Source organism: Chinchilla lanigera, unplaced genomic scaffold (genome assembly GCF_000276665.1).
Source record: "Chinchilla lanigera isolate Chin_1 unplaced genomic scaffold, ChiLan1.0 scaffold00098, whole genome shotgun sequence".
NCBI classification, from domain to species: domain Eukaryota; kingdom Metazoa; phylum Chordata; class Mammalia; order Rodentia; family Chinchillidae; genus Chinchilla; species Chinchilla lanigera.
In genome coordinates this window covers 6629081-6653679 of record NW_004955499.1, presented here as the reverse complement: position 1 = coordinate 6653679, position 24599 = coordinate 6629081, and the positions used below count along the sequence as shown (strand labels likewise).

Here is a 24599-nt window from a genome sequence, read left to right as displayed (position 1 = left end):
TTTTGGTATCAGTATGATGCTTGCCTCCAGAAATGAGTTAGGGAGAACTGCTTCCTTCTCAATTTCATTGAACAGTCTGAGGAGTGTTGGTATTAAATCTTGTCTGAATTTCTTGTAAAATTCTGCTGTGAATCCATCAGGGCCTGGGCTTTGCTTTGTCGGTAGGTTTTTAATCACGCTTTTAATCTCATTAATTGCTATTGGGTTGTTCAGGAATTTGATATCTTCTTGACTCAACCTTGATAATTCGTACATATCTAGGAATCTGAATGACATATGTTTTAACGATGGTCTTTCATAAAGTTACACTTGCTCATGCAAATGTCCCATTGTTGGTGATATCATTCATCTGGACCACAGGTCATTCCTTTTTCCTTCATTCTTTTTGGAAGAAGCATGAGTCCTTTCATTCATACATTAGTAAAAAATTATAGTGCAGCTTCTTCTCCTTTTAGGAAAATTCCTTGCATCAATCCTGTAAGATTTGCACATAACTTGCAAGAAAATATGAAAGTTATTTCACCAAAGAACACAAAGAAATTTCCATTTGTCCTCCAAAGAATGTTTTTCCGCATCCCTATTCTTTGTGAGTCTGAGCTCATAACCATTGTTCTTGTTAATGCTACATCATACTCTCATCAGCTTAATTTTATTTTATTTATTTATTTTTGGTGCCAGGTATCAAACTCAGTACCTTGCACTTGGCCAGGATGTGCTCATGTTGCTGAGCTATATATCCCTGGCCCCAGCTTAATTATACTTTAAATGGCTGTTAAACTCATCACGACTCTGTTTATGACATGTGGGAACATGCAGCACTCAGACAGAGTCCACAGGTGTGAAGCGTTTCCTGCCATGAACAGCTAAGATTGTGTCACCTTCAGCTGTAAGACATGTCTCCATGTCACAGCTAATCAGATTAGCTCTTCATGTAATATTCTGCCTGGAGTTGCTAATAGGACATGTCCTATATTCAAAGACATCAATAGGCTCCCACATGTGCATGGGGTAGACCTGATAATCATGGTCATGAGCCTCGTTTCTGGAACCCACTGCACTTTCACTGCTACCTGATTTCCATCTGTGCTTCATCAGAAATGGAGGGTAGCGTGGGCAGAGTCAGGTGTTAGAGAAGACCCCAGACCTCAGGCTGGACAGTCCTAGAGACTGTCATAAAGCCTGAGCACAAGCTTGATCATCAAGCACAGCATCCTTACATCAGAAAATACCCCACAAGTAGGTAGACCCCTGTCAGAGGGTCCACTGACTCTCAGCCCTCAGTTGCTGATGTGCTTTTTGGGGCCATGGCTTCCTGCATGGTTGGGCTAGAATGATCTTAACAGCACAGGAAAGTTGCTGTGTTCATTTTCTTTTCTCTTTTTTGGGCCAGGAATTGAAACCTGGCCCTTGTGAACACCGGGCATGCACTCAACCACTGAGCTACACCCGTAGCCCTTTTAAAATTTTGTTTAAAGACAGAGACAGGTGTTTTTAAGTTGCTTTGGCTGACCTTAAACCTGCTATCTTCCTACCTAAGCCTCCTGAGTAGTTGGGGTTACAGTCGTATGCCACCATACCCAGATAAAATGTATCCCTATATTAAATTGTAAAGGAATTTTTAGGCCTCATGTTTATGCCCAGAGACTGAATATGTTACTTAACCTGAGATTTCTTGATTTTTCTGTTTCTCTCCATCCACTTTCTTCCTACTATGATTTCCTTTGTCCACTCCCCATTTTAACTTTCTCAACAATCCTTGGTGACAAATTATTAACACTACTTTAGGAAAGTGTCACCTGAAGGTCAGAGATAGAAGAAGGTGTGGTCCGGTAAATTCCACCTTGCTTGTGGACAGCTCTGGGCATCTTTGGAGCAGAAGGTGGGAAGTAGAAGTGGTAGAGGGGAGAAGTGCCTGGGTTTAGAAGAATTCACACACAACTTAGGAGGAAAGTTACACACTGCAGAGAAATGTCTGGGCATGCTTGTTTTGATATCTGAATTCATCTGCACCGTTCCTTGTCTTTCCCAGGAAGGCTGTGAGGAGAATGAAAGTTTTATAGGCATTTATTTGTTAAGGTTTCCCATGAACAATGCCTTGGTTGTTCAGTTTATTGTAGGTACCTGACTCCTCATGCTTCCCCTATTTTGTAATATATGTTATTGCTAAATGTCAGTTATTATATTTACTCCTCCATCTAAACCTGCTCAAAGTTGCATTTACTGAGGCATAAGGCACTGATTTCATCCTGCAGTCATCCAGGGTTTTGTAAGACTTTAGGGAGAGGTTGTGCCTTGCCAGAAAATATAAATTCTGTGCAAATTCCAGATATACTATAAAACACTAAATATAAGTTATAAATAAACACATCAAAAGTAAATAAATATATTAAGATATACATTTTAGTGCCAATTTAGTCTGTTTTCAGTTGCTATAACAAGATCCTGGGGACCAGATGATTAAGAGAGAAATGAAGTTTATTCGGCTTGTAGTTCTGGGGATGGAAGTTCAATAGCACAGTGCATCATGACAGAGCTGAGGGTGTCCCACTGAGAGGCAGTAGTTTGATAGCTCAGGCCTCCCTCCCTCTTCTGATAAAACAACTAATACCATTATGAGGCCTCACCCCTCGATTTTGTGATGTTGAGTATTACATGTTCCAACATGTGAACCTCAAATCGTACTAAATTCCAGATATACTCTAGCACTTACATATCTGAGTTCCCAGCACAGGAAGAACGATGAGTGGTCAGCAGATCCTCTCAGAGCCTAAAGTTTGGACTCCCTCTAGATGTTTAAAGAGAGGCCACCAATTTTTCTAGAGGCAGGATGAACTTTAGTATTCAGATAGGCACAGTAAATACTGCAAAACGTGTGCCCTAATTTCCCACATATACGAATCCTTAGATTATTCTTTGTCAAATCAATGGTAAAATGTTCACAAGTTGTGGTGTTCTTCTGTATGTTGTATTCTGGCCGTTACAGTCCTGTAAATTTTCTCTAGATGATTTTAGTCATGTATACCCTATAAAAAGATAATTAGTATGATTATTTCTGAATGCAAGTTTTGTTCCTTTTTGTTACTGTTATTTTGCTGAAGCTCTTGGACATTTTCTCTACAGGAAAAAATCATGTTTTTTTTTTTTTTTTTTTTTCCTTTGGTAGTACTGGGTATTAAATTCAGGGCAGAACCATATCCACACCCTTTAAAATTTTTTCAGTTTTGAGAAAGAGTTTGACTAAGTTGCCCCTGCTGGCCTGGTACTTATAAGATTCTGGCCTCAGCCTTCTGAGGGGCTGAGATTTCAGGTGTGCACTGCCCTGCCCACCTATGAATTGCTTTCTAAAACTATAGCTACAGAAGGTGAAAATTTGGTTCAATATGTTTATTGTATTCTTTCCACGCTCCTCCGACCCAATGATGAAAGCTTAAATTAGTTCCCTTGTATGACCACTTTAACTCTACCACATCTTCAATTAATAGTATTTGTTGAGATCATTCTCTCAGAGGTAGGCACCCTGCCTGGTTTGACAGATCCAAGGACCAGCAAGAGGTGTAAATGAACGCTGTGTCAAAGGTATCTGCAGGTTTGGGTGGGGCTGGGGGACAGGTGACCATCAGCTAAAAATACCACAAATAATTTCCACCTTGCAAGTGCTTGGGAAGGGGTGTGCAGGATGTGATAAGAAGGAACAGGGAGGGTTGGCAGAGATTGATTTTTAAATTTTAAGACAGGATCTTGCTAAATTGTCCAGCTTGGTCTTGAACTTGTGATCCTCCTGCCTCAGTCTCCTGAGTAGCTGGGATTACAGGTGTGTGCTACTGTGTCAAGCTTTCCCCTCTTTCCAAAGGACTTTGTTTTTTTTTTAGATTCACAGCAACATTGACAGGAAGGCCCAGAGGAGTCCACAGTTGGCATCAAGGTTCATCCTTGGAGTTGTATGATCTATAAGATTGGACAGCTGTGTGATGACCCCTATCTGTCACTGTGTACATAGAGTAGTTGCGCTATAGCAAAAATTCTCTCTGCTTCGCAGTCCACCTCCTCCTCCCTCTCAGGCCCAAGCCCCGGCAACCCCTGGTGTTTTTACTGTCTCTGTAGTTCTGCCTTTTGCAGAACGTCAGAGTTGAATTCATACAGTGCATAGCGCCTTCAGATTGGTTCTTTCTTCCACTGCATTTGCAGTCCCTAAGAAATGTTTTGAGTGGAATACATGGTTTAGAGGATCACAAGCAAAGACTGATTTTGAAAATATATAAAGCTATGAGAAGAAATGCTGTCAATGTTATTCTCCCAGCTTCCTCCTCTATTAGCTGCTTGTGTAGAATACTGGAAAAACTTCTGCAATATGGTTTTGTTTTATTTTATTGAGACAGAGGCTCACTGTATGGCCATCATGCTGTCCTTGAACTCTTGATCCTCCTGCCTCAGCCTCCCAAGCAAATTGGAGCACAGGAGTGTACCACTATGTCTGCTTGGGTACATTGACAGAAGTAAAGAATAACCTCATAAAAATAACTTAAATCTTTTGCACTATACCATGGTTCCAAAATTTGGATTATAATGAATTTTTAAGTTGTATTTCTTTTCTTTTAAGAGACTCAAGGGGTGATCTACAAAAATGGCGAGTATTTAAAGTTAAAAATGTGCCACAGTAAGAGACACTTTTCTATGAATCCCCCTCAAACCACTCTCTCCTTCTTCAGATACCCTTAACCCATTTTTCTTGCAACTTTCTGAAGCAGTTCTGGAAGGCCACCTTCCTGAGTATCTTTGCTAAATGTGAGAAAAAAAATACAGGGAATGCCGGTGCTGAGTTGTATCCCATGGAAAAGCAGGACTGTAAGAAGATGACATTGTGTCTCCACCAACCTTATTCACTGCACCTGGCAGTATGTGCCTTCTGTCTCTTCCCCAAAGTCAAAGAGACCGTGAAAGGGCAGCATTTTAAATTCCCTCCAGCCACTGAGGCAGCTACAACAGTGCAACTAAATACACACATGAAAGAGGAATTGCAGAACTGCTTCAAAAAGAGGCAAAAATAAGGTGCTAAGTTTGGTAAAAGCAAGTTGGAGTATTTGAGCGAGGTTCATGGCAATGTGTCTTTAACTGTAATAAGATTTAAATTTTTTTTCTTAAATAATCATCACATGTTTTAATCACAGGTAATTATTTATAGTTCCTTTGACTTGAGTGGTAAAATTCTGCTGTGAGTTTTTCTAGGATGTTTGTTTCAAATATTCTGTCCTGTGCCTGGACAGTATGTTAATGCTGTGTTTCTATCCGTGCAGGGCGATATTCGCTGTTCTGAACCAACACCTGGTTATACTAAAGCAAATGCGTATGATCTTTTATAATTGTCTCTCTAGTGTTGGTATCTAAATAACTAGTTTTCATTTATCTTTATCCTTCCTATGTGGGTTGCCTTCGAGTGATTGAGTTGTTTTCTTTATGCTTTTGAAGAATTATTTTTCTTTAAGGAAAAAATCAAAAGGCTAGAAATAGAGAGACGGAAAATGTCATTCAAATTGTGGCTGGGTACATTTGATTGAACTTATGTAAACTCTTTGAAAGTTGGCTCCATGCACATTCATGTTTGATCTGGTTAGAGCAATAAAATGCAGGATGTAATCTTTATATAATTATGAAAGTCCCCACTGTCTGATCTTACCCGGAGGTTACACTAATGACGCTAGAGACAAACCTCTTTCTAGCCTAAGGTACTTCGTCGCTTTATCTTTGCTGGCCTTAAGCCAGGATGAGACTTTATTGCAAATACTCTATTTTATTTTTGTTGTCAAGTGGCTTAGCTGGTGAAGGCTATTATAATCTGTGGAAAAACTTCCCCTGGGGTGCGGTGTTGAAAGGTGCTGGATTCCTGGAATTTTCCATTGCTCTTCCGTTCAAAGAGCATTACAAGTAACCATCTGCACAGGTAGATGGTGACAGTGCCACTAATGTGCACACCTGGCTGCAGCAGAGTGGCCAGGTGGGGGAGGGGGTTTACCGACCTCCCCAGTGTCATTAATTAAGCATGGCTTTTAGATATCCTTTGTAGAGATAAGCGGCTTTCTAAATGCTGATGGATGACTACAAAAGTGCAGAACAGCTGCAAAATCTTGGCATGGGGTCCATTGTTAAAAATAAAAACAGGAAACCCACAATCTAAAAAGAAAGGAGAGGTACATTTCTGGGGAAACTATACATGTTCATGCATAGTGTGTGTATGTAGGAAAAGTTTCTGTAATAAAATCTCCATGAAATATATTTAAAAGACGAATAATGTAGAGGGGAAGTTGGTGACTGTTAAAAGTAATTGGTACTAGTAGATGCTATAATTGGCAAGAAAATGGTAAATACTCCAGTGTGAGAATGGTAAAAAATGCAGACTGTTCGCCTTATGAATGACTAATCACAACAAATGAAAGCAATATGCTACATCGTTGCCCATTTGTCGTATTGACAAATATGCTATCAACCTGGGAGAAAAATGTGAGAGGCACCTCACGAATCCTTCCTCCAAGGGTTCCAGCTCAGGGGTAGGGAGGGCTTGCCTAGCCAGGCCCGGCATTCCATCCCAGCACTGCAGATAGATACATATACTTCTGAATCTCACTAATAAGATTGAATCAGTTAGTCTAGGATGAGTGCTATCCATTAGAGCTGGGAGATTTTGAGTTTGGGATCATTCATCTACCCCCTAAAGTTAATAAATGGAAAATAACCAAACCACAGTAGTAATCACAATGCATTTTTTTTTGACATCTAATCCCGTGTCAACGGGATTGCTTAATACTGTGCACGTATTAAGCTTTTGCTTAATACTGTGCACGGATTAGCTTTTTTAATCTTCCTAAGCATTCTGTGACACAATGCCTTTACTAGTAACAAAAAATCCTAATCATAATAATCTTTCATGCTGGCTTGCAATTGCCCCAAATATTTCTTTGCAATGACAGAGCTTTTCATTTGTATGATTAATAGAAAATTTGGCTTAAATTGAAATGCCTTGACTGAGGTAATGTAGTGGTGTGATTTCTCAGTAAAAGTTAAGCAGATGAATAGACATGTTCTGAGGTTATTGATTTTCTTATGTTGATGTTGATGTTGTTGATGTTTGTTGATGTTGTTGATGTTGATATTGATGTTGATGTTGATGTTGTTGATGCTGATGTTGATGTTGTTGATATGTATGTGTGTGTGTGAGCCAATGGGATATGAAATATGGGGTTTCCAGAAGGGAAGAAAGCCAGCATAGAACAGGGCAGAGGGTTTGCATTTGGAAAGTGAAGACCAGGAGGTGAAGGCAATTTTTGATGAATTCTTTTGTGGAAATTTTGTCATTCTTCAGTCAAAAGGGACAGAAGAAGTTAAGGTGTGCCATGTACAGGAGTTCTTATTATTCTCATTCTGTTTTAAAAAAATTAACTCTGACATTTGCTGAATAAATAAAGCATTTTTAGAGATAAGTCAAAATCCTCTGTAATCTGTTTTCTACCTATTTACCTGCTCTCTTTCTAAATTCTCCTGTCCATCTCATCCATCTGATCTGCTGCTTCATGAACATGGACAGCAAAGCTGTCACTAGACAGGGTCTGGGGCAGGGCCCCTAAAGAGGAGAAACCTCAGCTCAGCCCAGGGGAGTTCCTTGACATCTCACAGGGCAGTCTGCGAGATAGGTATCTCAAATGGGTATGTCAAATCTTCTTCTGCAAGATGGCTCTGGAGAAGTCCTTATTGCTTGTGGAGACAATCTGGTCTTCCTGAGCTCTGCTTGGGACAGTTCCAGTCTTGTGAAAGCTCTGTTGGAATCCAAGGTTTAGAACAATGACTCAAGACTTCTGGGTGTCCGTTGCTGGCTGAATGCCCCTCAAATGTCTTGTCTTGATTTTCTCAATCTTGAAAGTGCGTGAGATGGGCTATATAAATTGTACTACCTGTACTACCTGCTTTTAGACAGGCACGTCCTAAATGATTACCATACCTACATGCAGAGCTGAGCAGGCATCTGACCCCAAATTTTAAGGTAATAAATTGATAAAAAATGAAATTTTTCAGTTTTAACTAAAACTATAGGTCCAAGTGAAGAGTCACTATTGTTTAGTAAAAGTAACTATTAAAATCCTAACTGCTTCAGAAGGAAACATAAATCATGCTTTTAATGAAGTACAAGTTACGGGCCCAGGAGTTTGTTTGTCCTCTCTTGCTATGGTGGTCTTTGTCTCTGAACCTTCTGGATCAGTACTCACCACTTCTAACATTCTGGATCTGGACAGTCCTTCAGAGACTTGGCAACCTCACCTCCCTGTTTAACTGTGGAGTTGCTTATTGTATTGTTCACCACTGAGCTTGGTCACTGGCTTCAACTTTCTGGATATTTTACTTGTATTTGTTTTTCTTTTGAGCTTCTGGACTGTTAAATGGGCAGATGAACCTTCTGGAACTAGTTAGCAGTGTTGTGTAGGGTGAGTGTACAAAATACCAAGGCAGATGATACCTGTCTCATAAATGTGGCCAATAGAATAATTGTAGCAATAATAGTGAAAGACAGAGTCAGGCACAGAGGCTGCAGTCTCAGCTTCTCCGGTGACGGAGGCAGGAAGATCACGTGAGACCAGGAGTTTGAGACTAGCCTGCTTAACATAGTGAGAATCCATCCCTAAATAAATATGTACATAAATAAAAAGTTAGTAGATAAGTAAATAAATGTCAAAGGCATATTGCCCCACCAGTACTATTTTGTCAGCCAATAATTTTAGTGCAACTGTTAGTTGCCATATATACTGTGTGTGTGTGTGTGTGTGTGTGTGTGTGCACGTGCGCACATGCATGGACACACCTGTGAACACAAGCGCATCCAGGCAGTGTTCCAACCGGTTCTCCACATGCTAAACACATGCTGTACCTGTGAGCTGCATGCCCCATCCTACACACTTACCCTTGAATGGCCTTAGATGGATGCCATCTCTAGGAGGACCAAGAGCTCCTCTATTGGTAGAATGACATAGATAGGCAGAGATAATAATAATAAGAAGGCATCTCTATGGCATTCTAGTTGGGAATGAAATCTAAGACTTAGGTAAAAGAATATGTATCATAGGGCAACAGATGGTACGAGAAATCTCTCCAGAACAGTGCTACAAGTGTAGATGTAGTTGACAGCCCACTCAGAGAGATAGATTCATCTACAGATGAGATCATGTCCATCTTCTCAGGAAAGGAATATCCAGAAGGGAAGGAAATAGAATGTGGACCCACATTGAAATCTTTAGCACTGGGAGAAAGACTCATTGGCCGGATGCCTATAGGCTGAAGGTTTGCAGACCAGGGCTGGTGGAAAAGATCTTCAGAAACTTGCCTCAGCCAGTCTGGAAGTGCAGGTCCCCCCATTAGGCCTCTAGGAGGGGCTTCTCTGCTTCCACTCCTGAGCAGTGAATGTGGCTCGTGTTGGGGCTGGCATCTGTCTGCATGGATGTGGCTCTTGCAAGATCTGGCAGGAACCAACTCCAGTCAGGGTAAACTGGGGAGATTCACAAAGTGTTGGATGAGCTCACCTTGGCATCCCTAAAGCCTAATACTGCACTGGAGGTCTCAAGTCCTATTTTTATTAAACGAAGCAACCAGCACATGAAGAACACCATGAGATGAACAGTGACTCTAGCTAAATGGTCAGATTTGATACACATTTCTACTTTTCTGTGTTTTAAATTTTGTGTTTTATAATGGAGAAATCACAATAAAAATAACAAGTTAAAAAAATAAACAAACCTCATAGACCCTTTGCAGGTGAAATATTGAATTCAGGCATCTTGTAGCTCTTCCTGACCTTGCCCTGAGCTTCTGTGTATTGTGCTTTTTAGTGGCCAGCCCTGCTTTTGGTTCTGCTTACCCCATTTATGACCACTCCTTGGCCTGCTGGCCATCATTATGAATTTCCTGTGCACCACCAACCCAGTGGCTCCCTTCCTAAAATACCGAAGTGTACAGTGTGTTTTCCTTCTGGCCTCCTTACCGCTAACACTTCATTTTGTGGTAATTACACCATGTCCACAACGTGTCCCGCTTTGGTCTCTGCTCAGTCAAATTATTTCCTGGATCAAAAGCCTTCCCAAAATCATATATTACCCCAGATTCAGTCCTCATTTGTCTGAGCAATGAATAGATCAATCGATAGACAGACAGACAAATAGACAGATAAAGGGACAATGTGAGGGTGTGTGGAACTCTAGCAAGATAGGTAAGCCAAATCTATTTTGGTTAAAATTCTAGGTATTTGTATGAATTACTTGGAATTGAAGCTGAAAAGGTTAGAAAGAGTGTGAATAGCTAAAGTATCATTGTAGGACTCAGATCTTTTATCCCAGTGAAGCTTAGCTGTAGGAGAAAGTTTTCTAATCTTACACAGCTGAGATCTATTTAGAAATATTGGGAATTGTATAACTAAAATTATATTATTGGGCAAAGAATATATTAAGACACATTGTTGAGAGGGAGAGTGAGCAAAATATGGTGTCTGCCTACATAGGAATCTGATAATATAAATGAATATCTATTAAATACGGAAGGAACAAAGTGCTGTCCCATTGAGCATAACGAAAGACATTGTTTGCATTGAAAGGGGCCAGAAGTAAAAGCCTATGTGTTGCTTGATTCCATGTAAGTGAGATGTTCAGAATAGGTAAATCGCAGAGACAGTTTGGTGGGTTCCAAGGACATGGGGGTGGAGAGAAGTGGAGAGTGATTTCAAATGATACAGGTTTCTTTCCAGGCTGATGGAAATGTTCTAACATTAGACAGTGATGCTGATTTCACAGCCTGGTTAGTATACTAAGGTCATTGAATGACATGGTTTCAGTGAGTGGATTTTATGGTATGGGAATTATACTTCAATAAACCTGCTTATAAAAATATTTTTGAAAGCTGTGTCATAGCTCAGCTGTCTTTTTTCATAACTGCAAACGCTGCTGTACTACTCTTTACAGATGGATCTGCAAGTTAAAAATTTAGAGATTCTAACATAGAAAACAGGCCAATTTTTCTCATTTCTGACCTTGAACTTCAGAGAACTGAGGGTCATGGTGTCTTCCAGATTGGGCAATGGTGTCTACCAGCTTTCTTGAGCACCCAAGCTAGTACAATCTGACTTCAAATATCACAACCAAAGGAAATACCATGTTCAAAATATTATGTGGGTGGAACATGTTTGTTACCAAGTAGAGATTCTAATGTTCAGGTCAATAAATTATCTTCCTAGTGTTTGAGTGAAGGTTAACCCACGCTAAGTGGTTTTTGTACATATATCTGTCATACACTCTATGTTATTCATATGATGTCAAAATCATCCACTGACACCTCAAAAAGATTCCCCGTAGCGAAATGTAACACAACTAGCTCTTTCTGGTCTGGTCATCCCAATGACCTGATGCATGCCGTATTGCTGTTATGCATGTCTACTGACTGGTAAGATGAAACATGGAAGTAGCATACTCCAGTGAAGGAGAAGAAGGTTTGTTGCTTGGGGTCTGACACCCAACCTCAGACTCTTGTTGTTGAAAATTGGTTGAGATCATAAATCTTCCAAGATGCTCATCTTACAAATTTACCAAGTCTTCTTACTATGGAGTAAATTTCTAGAGCTCATTTTCCTGCAGGTCTGCCTTTCACTGCTCAGCACTGAATGCTGTGAATGTTGGCTCAGACCTTTTTCCCTTTTCCAGCATGGAATCTTTATTAAAATGTTACATCTTTGTTTCTATCATGAGGTCAGTGACAAATAGGGTGTACATTAGAAAAGTTTTTCTTTTCTAGGAAGAGAGAAACACACCAGCCTTGCAAGATTGTCTTTTGTTATGCAAATATTTTAAAAATTAAGTACATGTGTGTGGATTTTAGCTAGAGAATTATTGAATGGACTGATGTTTCTTTTTTTTTTCTTTCTTCAGAACAATGGTTCCCTGGTTTGGTGCCAGAATCATAAGCAGTGTTCTAAGGTATGCCTTTTACAACTATGTTAAAATGGTTAAACATTTTGGGTTGTAGGTTCACAAGAAATTGCAAAGACGGTAGAGAAATTCACACATACCCAGTTTCTGCTAGTGGTTATATTTTATTTAACTGTACAACAATATCAAGAGAACACTTTGGGTATGGTGGTGCACACCTATAATCCTAGCATTTGGGAAGCTGAGGCAAGGGCTTCACCATGAGCTTGAGGCCTGCATAGTGAGACCCTGTCTTAGAGAGAGAGAGACAGAGACAGAGAGAGACAGAGACAGAGAGACAGAGAGAGAGTCAGAGAGAGATAGAGAGTGAAGAGACTGAGACAGAAGAAAAATATACATTGGAAAAAAGCATGTAAATAATTGTATTATATTTTATCTGTTGGATAGACTCCTGCACTGCAGTGAAGATACATATATCCATACTTCTGTGTACTACCTTATTTTCTCTTTATTCTGTAACTTTTAATTTTTTAAAAGGAGAAATGTCTTCCAGTTAGGCCAGAATATTTAATGGGTTGTACATATACCTAAATTGTTTTGTATGTTGTTTGCTTGGTTTATAGGAATTGGTGGCAAAATAACTGTATTCTTTAAGCAATCTCTTTTATGTTTTTAGTATTCCTTGCTATACACATACACACACTCTAAACTTTGTCATTATACTCACTCATATGCTTGCTTACACAGTTCCAAAACATCACAATTTTAAACACACACACACACACACAGAGAGAGGATAATGTGTCTGTACTTTATCCACTGTATAATACACTATACATATGAATAAAGTTCACAAACCCTGCTAAGAATAATTAGAGCAACTTTTAGATCATAGCATCATTTGCAAGGTTCTACCTCATTGATATTATTTTAAGACTAAAATTGAGCATTATTTCACAACCAAAGCTTCATTTGGGAAATACACAATACATCCTACTGAAATATATTTTGAAGAATATTAGTTTTAGACATCTTTTTGATGCATTATCTCGAAGTAAATGATTGCAGAATAATATTCCTAAATCAAAAGCTTTGCTTATAATGATGCATGCCTACAATTATGTTTACTTTGTGCCATTCAATAAACACATGTTATTTAAAAACTGTACAGTATTTGTGAGTGACTATGAAATTATTTGTCGAACATAAACTTAGTCTTTTTTTTTTTTTGGGTTTTTGGTTTTTCTCCAGTACCGGGAACCGAACTCACGACCTTGAGCTTGCCAGGCAGGCGCTTTGCCGCTGAGCTAAATCCCCAGCCCAACTTAGTCTTTTTTGTACCGCTGGGAATTGAACCCAGGGTGTCACACATGCCACACAAATGCTCTAATCACTGCACCACATTCTTATCCCATGAATCTAGAGGAAACATGAGATTCCTGGTTTCTGATCCTTTTACTTTTTTATATAAAAGGCTAAACGGTGGTTTGACAAGACATTTTTCTCATAGCTAATATATTGATTTTTCAACTTGAATTGTGAGTAAATTTTGTCAGATGAAGTTTTGAAATTGGTAGATTTCACACATATATATTTTCAAATGTATATTCATATTGCACACGTGCACTATGCACACCCTGCATGAGGTTGACCAAATTTCGTGAGCATTGTATTGTTTTGGTTCCATTTGTATAGTTGGGTATTACATGAATGATAATTTGTTATATCAGTATTGTTTTTCTTTACACCAATTTTCTCCTTAGCCCACCCAGAAATTAATTCTTTTTGACAGACTTGAAGGTAACGTGAAAAGAGAGGTTCATTTGTGTTATTTTTAAACATTGCAAGGAAAGAAAATTGCATCCCTGGGATCATAGATTGTTAAACCATATTTTGCAATGGAATGATGATGGCTGAACCGAGCCTTTGAATTTCATAAGAAAAGCAATCAATTCTGTGTTGCCCGAAAGCAAGTATCCATCGACAGGTCAAGGCTCACTCCATCAGATATTTTGAAATACATTATAAGGCTAACATAAATTTAAGAGTTGTGTTTTATTGGGGATCCTTGGGAACCCTTGGACAGGCATCTCATATGTTAACGAAGCTCTCGCCTTTGAAGACCATTGCAACCGTAGACGTGTTACAGATTGACAGTGTGCGTGCCACTGGGGGTTCATGAAGCACTGTGTAAGTTTTTCCTCTTAGTTCTTAGATCGAGGAGGATCATGGTGGGTGATGGCAATTCCATGTCATGGACAGGGAAACTGAGACACGAGTGTACTGACGGTAGTCCTGGGATTACTGAGCGAGTCAGTTGGGACATGCTAACGTTTAAGTTGCTGTTCCAGCAGTAGGTTGCCAGTGGATAAACAACTTTAAATACTTTGTTCTTTATCTTTTCTTTTAAAAAAAATTTATTAGTAGGTATTAGCAGTACGTAATGTTTACAGTTCTTGTGTGGAGTTGGGGCCTGTACGTAACACATCTTAATCCCTGTATTCACCCCCATCTCTCCTCTCCCTTCATCTCTTCACCCCTCTCTCATTTGGGAAAATTCCCTTTCCCCACTTCCTATTATCTATTTTTTATTTTGCTCTCTGTATATAATTAGGGTTTCTTTTTTTTTAATTTTAAGGAGAAAAAAATTAACAAAATAACAACAAAGATAAAAATATGTATATACAAGGGTAGCTGGGATAATTATACTGCTGATGTCTACTGGTTTACTGAACAGTTAACGCTTAAAATTTTTGACCAATGTTGCATGCTTATATCTGGTAATCTGAACAACTAATCTGAAGACAATAAATACACAGTATAACAACCATTGCTGAATTCCTACCATCTTGTTTGGTGAAGCTCTGTATTGTTTCTAATATTTTTAAATTTTTTTCATTCTCTTTAATTGTTTGATCAATCTTGCGTTCTTACATCTGGTAATCTGTGCAACTTCATTGAGGGTTTCTTATATAAGAGGAACCATGTGATATTTAAGCTTGTGTGTCTGATTTTTTTTCACCTAACATTGTAGTTTCAAGTTACATCCGTTTTCCTACAAATGACTGAAATTTCTCCCACAGTATGGCAGAAAAGTACTCCATAGCATGTACATACCACATTTTCCTTATCCTTGCATCTGTTCTTGGGTATCTATGTTGCTGCCAAGATTAGCTAGTGTGTTGTGCTGCTATAAACACGGGTATGCACGGATGACTGTAATGATGGCTCTATCTCTTTTGAGAAGATACTTAGAAGGGAATTGGCTGGGCCAAATGGAATTTCTGCTCCTAGTTTTTTGAGGAATCTCCATACTGACTTCCATAATGGCTGTATTCCTTTACATTCCCACCAAAAATGTAGAAAGCCCCCACCCCCACCCTCTCTGTAGTTGTTATTATTTGATTTCTTGATGCTTGCTATTTTTTCTGGTGTGAGATGGAATCTCGGTGTGGTTTTAATCGACATTTCTCTAATGGCAAGCAATGTTGAGAAAAAAGCCAACAAAGTATAATCCATTTTTTACCTATGCGACTTGCCATGGTTACTTGTTATTCTGTGGGAAAATCTGCGCTTTTCTGTGTGCTGGATTTCACACAGGGGAATCAGCGCCACATTCTCATTTACTAGACAGGCGCTCTGACCAGCTGAGCCACGAGGCCTGCCATACCATCGCATTCTCAAAGGTTTTCACCCCTGCCTCACTGAACCATCGATCCTAAAGGGCAACTTAGTATCCTGCTCTGCTCAAGGCAGCTTGTTGCCTACAGTGGGCATTTCTTTCCTGAAGAAGCATTTGCCTGTGGCTGGAGAAATTTTTGGTTGCCGTGAGTGGAAGCTCCTGACATTTAGTGAGCAGAAGGGAAAGTTACTCGTAAACTACCCGTGGTGCACAGGAGAAAACCCCACCTGGCTTTAAAAGGCAATGTGCCAAGTCTGAGAAATCCTAGCGTACACATCTCAGGGTGATGCAAGAAATTAAGATTGCGCTCCTATCCTATGAAAGAAAATCAGTGTCAAGTTTGCTGAGCACATGGTATTTGTCACCCCATGTTAGGGGCTCACTGCATATCGGAACTTAAATCCTCATCATCTACCTTTTGTCATAGGTGAGATAGTTTGCTCTTGGCCTCTGAATCCAGTCTCTCCTCTTCCCTACTAACTAAACGTAGCTACACTACTCACTAAAACCCAATTCCTCACCTGAGTGTGTTGCCACGTTGAGTGACCCATCTATGTTTCCACAAGCTCCCTTGCTGCAAAATGTGGCCTTTGAACCAACTTCTAGCCCACAAATGCAATATACAATTATTGCAAAGGGTTTTTGAGATGCCTCTTTAAAAGAAAGAGATCTAGTTAGCAAACACATTTCTTTTATCTTTACTTTCTCTTTTCTGCTGCTTAGAATATATACCAGTGCCAGGGGTTCCAGCGGCTCTCTTGGAACACGGGGTATCCTAGAGGATGACTTTGCTCTAGTCGTCTTTCTGTCTTCTATCTGTGCAACTATCACTAAATATCTCTGTGTTTCTGCCTCTGTTACTGTCTGTGTCTGTCTATCAGCAATCTGTCCATTGAATTTCTCTTTCAAATTTTGTCCAGTGAAAATGCAATTGATACTTCCTCCATGAATAGGCTATGTTGCAACTAATCATAATCTACACAGCACCTGCATTCATCTATCATCTGTCAATGTCTCTTATCTGTCTATCACCTATTGATGTATCTGATGCATATCTTTTTATCACCTGCTATCTTTCATCTGTACCTTTTGTTGTCTAATTCTTCCTTCCTTCCTTCCTTCCTTCCTTCCTTCCTTCCTTCCTTCCTTCCTTCCTTCCTCCCTCCCTCCCTCCCTTATTTCTCTTTCTTTTTTCCTAATTCTTTCCTTTCTATCCATCCATCCATCTACTCATCCATCTATCCATCACAGCACCTGTCTGTCTGTCTATCTATCTATCTGTCTGTCTATCTATCTATCTATCCATCTATCTATATATCTATCTATTATCTATCTATATCATCTATCTTTCTCTGTCTATCATCTATCTATCTATTTGTCTATCTATCTTCTACCTATCTATCTATCTATCTATCTATCTATCTTCTACCTATCTGTCTATCTATCTATCTATCTACCTATCTGTCTATCTATTGTCTACTGGATTTCTCCTTTGACCCAAATGTAGCATATTACATTTTTTACATCCATTTTTTGTCTTAGTTATTTTTCTTATTGCTGCAACAAAATACCTGACACCCAAAATTAAAGGAGGAAGGGTTTACTTAATTCACAGTTTGTAGAGGTTTGAGTTCATAGCTGGCTGACTCCAAGGCAGGGTGGAATGGCAGAGGGGCATCACAGAGGAAAAAAACTTATGGCAGGCAGAGGCATAACAAGTGGCTAGCTACTTTCTGTCCTTATATCTTATCCGGGCTACCTGCCCTTAGGTCTAGTAGCACTCACACCCTTAATCCTTGTGCCCCATCATGAATCAATCCCAGCATCACACACTCTAGATCCAACCACCTCTGAAAAAGCCCTCACCTGTGACTACACGAGGCTTTGGGGGGACTTTTACACAAAAGCTGCAACAGTTTTCATGAATTTAATCAAGTCTTTGACACATGTACCTGTTGTACAGACATGAGAATCATGTTTTTACTTTAAAACTTTAACATTAGGCTCACAGTTACCTGTCTCAATCTCCACTGTGACAGTGGCACCCATGTGACACTCCCTCATCCTCCAAGAGCAGAAATGCTCCTCCTTCTTCCCCCTGGGTTTGACACCAGACTCACGTGGCTTCTGTTACCATGTGGTTTTGAGTTTGTGCATTGAAATGCAAGTATTTAGGGCCTAATCTTGGTCCTTTGGTGTGCTGCTTTGATCTCAGTGGGAGTTCGGTTCTTATAAGGGTTATGACTTCAAACTCTTTGTCATTCTTCAGGTTTATCCTGGGGAAAATTTAGAGGTGAGGAAGATTGGTTTTGCTTGTATGAACATCTGGATGGATTCATTTGACATCTGTGAGATGTACTGCAGGAGGGTCAAACCCCTGCAGCATAACTGAATTGGACTGTTGAAGGTTTTGCTTTGTACTAGATGCCTTCCATGACTTATGTGGTAATGACTCTAAATATACAAAGCCCAAGGAAAGCATGAATTAGAAGCAAAAAGAAAATGTAGGCATACACAGAAATGTACTGTGTGTCCACATGCCCAGTAACCCAAGATGAATATTTGTTTGCCATTCTAATAAAGCATGGATCAAATTTTGAGGTGTGTTATCCTCTTCATTCCTATTGTAATACTTAGTCATACAGTATTCCTTGGCTTTGCTTTTTTATTTTTTTACTATTTTTGTGATGCTGTGGTTGCAAGGTAAGCACTCTACCACTGGGCTGCACCCCCAGGCACTCCCTTGACTTTATAAATGATAAATTTGCAAATTCAGTGTGCAATCTCTTGTCCAAAATGCTGGTCTCTTTTCTGAGCTATTTCACAGTTGTTCGAGCTATTTCATAGTTAAAGCCACCCTTGGCTGTCAGGAGATGTGTGGGTTTCAGTCATTCAAAAAGCTGGTTCCCAGTAGCAAACTTCTCAAGTGGGATACAACAAGTTCCCTTTTAGGTTGGATTCCAACATTATTACTTCTGCAAATTAAGGTCATGTCCTTATTTCCTAGGAGAAAATAAAGATGATATGACAATATCAGAAGAGGAATATTCTATTATTTCCTTAAGCCAGGAGTGGAGTTAAGAATTTGTGTGGGATGCATACAAAAAGATATTTTGGGGGGCATGTGATTTTTCATGTAGTTTTGTCTAGAAAAAAAAACACATCAATTCAATATTATATTAGTGTAATTAGTAAGGAAGGTTAAGTATAAATTTGTCTAACAGCACTGTGACCTGAAAAACAAACCCACGATATTAAGTAGTCCAGTGACCTTTACGTTAACCTTGCGCTTTTGTGCTTATCAAAAGGTAAAGGGTATTTTAAGCAGTTGACTTTGAAATAACCAGCAGGCTAAATTAGAGTTAGATGCATGACATTATCGACAAGTGCTACAACCAGTATCACTCTACAGCAGCATCAAGATGAGTATTATCTCAGGCACGAAGTCAGAAATAGAAAGAGTAAAAGAAAGAAGAGAAAACTGTGAGAGAATGTGAACACACCCTTTCCTCCAAAGAACTTCCAGGTAGGATAACTAAATAAATAAAAAAAAATTTCAAGTAATCTCAAATTCCCATTTTCCAGATGGCCTAGAAATAGTCTTGAGATTTGAGAAAGTAACTGCTGAAGCCTTCTGGCAGAATGCCTTTTAGTGATATTGCCGGTGCGTGGAGCAGTTAATGCTTCCAACAGTTAGGGGGTCTGCTGCTGTCTAAGCTCCCTGCAAAGCCAGCTCACAGTTCTAATCGGAACCTCTGGCAGGAGAGACAGCCTGAGCGTGGATTGGCTTCTCCAGGCCACCGTTCTTCATCCATCAAGTGTTTTCTGCATTCCTGCTGAGAAGGCCCAGCGAACATACTAATGTGCAGATGGGAGGGGGATCCTTAGCCTACAGGAACTGACACATTCCAGGTAATTTTAGCTTGGAAACTAGTCTGTCTGCTGAAAGAACCTACAAACATCTCCGTTAGGCAGGCAGCACAATATTATTTAAGGCGAAGAATGGTTTCTTACTTAGATTTAAAGGCAGTGTGTGACAAGTTAATAAGTCAATGTGTTTCTGATTTTCCACATCAATTTCATGGGTGTAAAAGACTCTTTTACCTGCCATAAACTTCAAAGGGGAGACGTTTGGGAAGGGAAGCAACGCTGTGTAATCTCTACCCTTATTCTGTCCTAATCTCTTACTATTCATAACTCCCCTCTGTCTGATGAAAGGAGATGCCAACAAAATCTCTCATTTGGTTCACAATTGGACAAGTGTTCCCTCAAAGCTAGCTGTGGAAAGGGAATCTGTTTGGAATATATGAAAACTATCTGAGTCAAGTTGCATGACATGGTGATTACAGTGAGACAGATGTTTTGCAGTTGTCACGTATTTATCAGAAGGCTTACCCAGTGTGGACGAGCGCTGCTTGTTTGAAGATGCTGCAGCTTAGTAGGGCTGCTGGGAAAAAAACCCCAAAAAACAAAGAACAATAACAGCAACAAAAGCCCCCAAACAATCACACACAGAAAAAAACCACACGAATCCTGGTGGAAATGTAGGCGTTGTCATGTTTAAGGAAAGAACCAGCACTGGATTTTAATGGGTGGGTAGGTCAGAATTTGTGCGCCTTGAACATGAGGTCTCACTATGCTGTTGTAGTCAAAATCATCTCCACTGGGGTGAAAGCTCTCATTTCATTTAAATGGGTCAGGGTTCACTTTTCCACACTCTGAATATTAACTCTATCCCATGTGGAACCCTTGGAGTGAGTCTACCGCTTGCCCCAAGCACAAACAAGAATTTGTCGTGGGAAACCTACTTTGTGTTTGTGGATAATCTCCCTTGAAAACTTTTTATTTCTCCATAGACATTAAAGGGTAGTCCTCACAGAAAAATACATCTAAGCTTTAATTCTGCTTTTATTAGCTAGACGAACATGCTTCCTCTCTTGCTGTTTAACTTGCCTGGATATGGCCTAATGATCCCAAACTGAAATAATTTGCCTATTTCAACATTTCTTACTTTCTTTGTACCTTCTCTGGTGCATGTCTGATTCACAAGGAAAGTTGCCGTTTTATTCAGATAAACACCTTCTTTGGAATCTTTACTGTTATGGTGAACACCAAAACCAACACAGTTTTGCTAGCTAAGAAATGCCGATGATGAAGTAACGGCAAAGCCTAGAGTGTGATGACCACAGAGCCACTACACAACTGGGACTTGCAGACAGAATGTCAAACTCGTCGTATCCTTGTGATAGCAAAGCTGCTGGACAGAAACAATAGTTACACCTGCCTGATGGATGTTTCCTTCCAGAAGGGCTGCAGTGAATGCCCAGATTACGGAGCTGAACCATGGTCCTCACTGCCTAGGCATCCTTGAGAAGCAGTTTCTCCCGGGTTTATGCTGGTGCAACGTAAAGTGGCCCCTCAGGGGGTCACCTGAAGGACTTGTTCTATGCCATTGTTAAGTGGAAACGTAATTTGCGTCACATAATCAGTATTCATTGTGCCTTCCTGGGAAATGGGCTGATTTTTTTTTTTTCAGTCTACAGATTCTGGGGGTTGTGTAAGGAATGGTATTTTCTCACATTAGGAAAACTAAAAAATAAATAAAATACTCCCTCTTTAATGAGTGTACTGCCATGGATCATATGTGTTTGGGAAACTTGTCTTATCCCTAGCTGCATTTATTTATTTATTTATGTATGTATTTATCTATCTATTTTCTCCCAGCTTTTATTTCCCTTTGCCTCACTTGGGAAACTTGTCCTATTCATGACTGCATTTATTTATCTGTCTATTTCCTCCAGGCTTTTATTTCGCTTTGTCTCATTTTTCTCACCTCCTGAAGCCCTGCCCTCCAGCTGTCATTCTGAGCCTTATAAATGATCTCGAATGCTTTTTGAGAGTGAGAAAGCCCAGGGGCAAATAAATACAGGAGCCCATCCGGTAATAAACAACTGACATGGTGCCCTATTGTGGTCCGAACCTGTTAGGTGAGTTGTTCCAGTTCCCTAACTCTTATCCAGGGGGCCAAGGACACAGCTCAGCGGCACAGTGCCTGCCTGGCAAGTTCAGTTCCCTGTACCAACAAAAAGAACCACCTCTTTTATCCAGCATTTCATGGGTAGATGAGATGAAGTGGTGAGAAATCTCTATTCCTGCCGGAGGTCTCTCAGCTGGGAAGTGAGGATCGGTGGGCTAACAACCAGGGAGGAAGGCGCATTGTAGCATCGTGTAAACTGAGGCATGGTGGCCACTGGTTGAGGCAGAGAAGAGAGAATGAAGCCGTTCGTGGAAGCTGGGGGCGCAGGGCAGGCTCAGGGGATGGGAAATGAGGTAAACTGAACAAAGGTGAAGAGCTTTTGTTTCTGAGGGCTGCTGGAACCAAGGGGGTTTGGCCTTGTCTTCCCAGAGCCCAAGTCGTAAATAGCGGAGGTCAAAGAATAGTCTTTAAAACTGCACAATAAAGAAAGAACTTCTCTTGGCCGGGGCCTTTCAGAGCACCACTACCAATGTGAGCAAGTTCATTTTTCACTTGTGTGTGTGGGGAAAATGACTTAAATGTGCACTTTGTAAGGGCTTTCTTTCTTTCTTTCTTTCTTTCTTTCTTTCTTTCTTTCTTTCTTTCTTTCTTTCTTTCTTTTTCATTCCCTCCCTCTGTTTTTCTCCCCATTGTCAATAGTAGTAAATGTTTACATTGATTTCCATGAAGGACCTTCTCTCAGTCTGCCTGAGGTTACGGGTGCCCAAGTTGAACGTTTTAAGCGTAGAGAGATAAATATTGATGAACTGGGTTTCAACTTCTTTAACTACAATGGAGATGCCACTCACGAGACATGGGGGGGCGGGGTGGCGAAGTTACTTTGCTGACGCTTAGCAGTCCAGTCCATGCCACTGTGTATATTCACATGTGAGATAGCTTAGGTGAAAATGCTGAGTTTCATAGAAGCACTTTGCTAGTGGTTAGAAAAACGGAACTCTGGGGCATTTTCAACGCCTGCATTTTAACGCATTGCAAGCGACAGATTCTGCAGCAGTTTCCAAAGGGGAGCTCGATTTACAGAGAGGCTGGGACTAGGGTGTGCCTGGCACTAAGCAAGCGGAGGTCATATTAGAAGAGTCACCCAGCTGCAGATGTGCCTGGATCCAGCCTCCTGCAGACTTTTCGGGGACGGGAGCTTGTGGGGAAGAAAGGGCAGCTGGGCTCTTCCTGGGGATGCGGTGTTTCTTGGTTCCGCCCGCCTATGAAGGTCCAGCTTTTGATGGCCGGGCGGCTTGGAGTTCTCACAGCCCAAAGGTTGAACTTGGTCAGTTGCAGATGAATGCCCTGCATTTCCCAAGAGAAACTTCACAATGGCTTCGAGACTATTAAGCTGTGAAGATTCATGCTTTGGCGTTTGGGGGTGTGTTCAGCAACTTTTCCTTGGGGAATGGTGTGGGGGAGGCCTGTGCATTTTTGCCTTTTTACATCCAACTGTATGCACATTTTCCCTTTTTGTATGAGGAAATAATGCCTGCACTGAGGGTAACCCTCCCCTCCTCCTAAATCCTTCCACAAAAAGATACTTATTAAGGCTGGCATTCTGAAGCCCTAAATGCTTCTTTAACTTTGCTTTATCTGCTTCACTGAACACAGTGTACCAAGTCCGGGGAATTCACATTACGGTCGCGCGCAGCCTGCTCTATTCTCCGGGACTCTTTGGACACAGAAATAATCCCTTCCTAGAGTCTTTTGAGAAAGCAACTGAACTATGCAGCCTAATCAACTGTAAATCTTAGCCATCTTGAAAGTCCGGGTTGAAGCAGCTTCGAAAGTACCCCGAATGCCTGGAAGGCTTGTTACCTCAGATGAGCAGTAGGTCCAAGACTGGGTCAGATTTAACACAAATGCAGTCGTTTGCTGTATGTTAATGCTTCAGACTGCTGTCTGGTCCTGCACATTCCGGCCGAGTTTCTATCATTTGTTTCCCTGTCCTGTGCAGACAGAAAGGCAGTGAACCTCCTTCGAACTTTGCTTTCCCAGCTGGTAATGGAGAAGATCATAGGAGCGGCGGGCTGCAGGGAGTCACATTTTCTGCATTACTCTTGCACCACTTTTGGCTCAGTCTAATGTACTTGGCAGGGCTATGTCACGTCGGTTGGGAGAGTGACATCTCCATGATGTGGTGTGGCACTGAGCTGAAGTCCCTCACGTTGTAACGTTAGCTGTCATTCTTCCGGGAGGCGGGGAACTTGATAGGGACATGGGCCGTACTGCTTTGCTTTCTCAGCTCACATGTTGATATCAGCAAGGGATTTGTAGCAGCATGAACCAAAGCCTTAGGGACACTCTAAAGAGTAAAACTGAAACTTCTCCTTCAGCCACTGGCTTCTCTTCACACATGGGGAGCAGCAGCCAGCACTCCCTGATCGTGCATGGCAGAGCATGAACTCCATTTTTAGCCAGTGAAATGCCTCCTGCTCACTGGACTTCTTCTTCTCCGTATTTCTTCATGGATGACACACGCAAAGCATTGTGGTCTTCCTGCCCTCTCTGTTAGATTCAGTGACTTACTGGCCATTGCTGAGAGCTGGTGCACATCTGTGATCCCAGCACTCTGGGAGGCCGAGCCAAGGAGGATCTCAGGTTTGAGCCCAACTTGGGCAATGTAGTGAGCCTTAGTGAGTCCTTGTCTCAGAAAGAGTGATGAAGATCCTGTTGTTTTAGTAATCTTTCCATCATTAGGATCATATACTTGAAATGATCAGTTTATAAGGAGGAAAGGTTTATTTGGGATCATGAGTTCAACCAAAGCAGAAACTGGATGGTAGCTGGGCATGGAGGAGGGAAGTGTGCTCAACTCATGGCAGGAAGGAAGTGGGGTGGTGGGACGGGAGCAGAGGAGAGCTGAGAACAAGATCATACCCTTCCAGATTCCTGCCTTACTCACCAGCTTCCAACAGTGACCCACTTCCAACCAGGCCCTTTCCTCCTAACAGCA

The 24599-nt window shown here is 40.8% G+C and overlaps 1 protein-coding gene across 1 annotated transcript in view; it reads left to right on the top strand.

Moving 5' to 3' along the window:
* Positions 1–24599, top strand: part of Anos1 (anosmin 1) — a gene marked incomplete at its 5' end in the record, with an annotated part of 200453 nt that overhangs the window by 33060 nt on the left and 142794 nt on the right. The window contains 1 exon segment of the mRNA XM_013505608.1: positions 11943–11990. Within this exon segment, the coding sequence (XP_013361062.1) occupies positions 11943–11990 (48 nt within the window).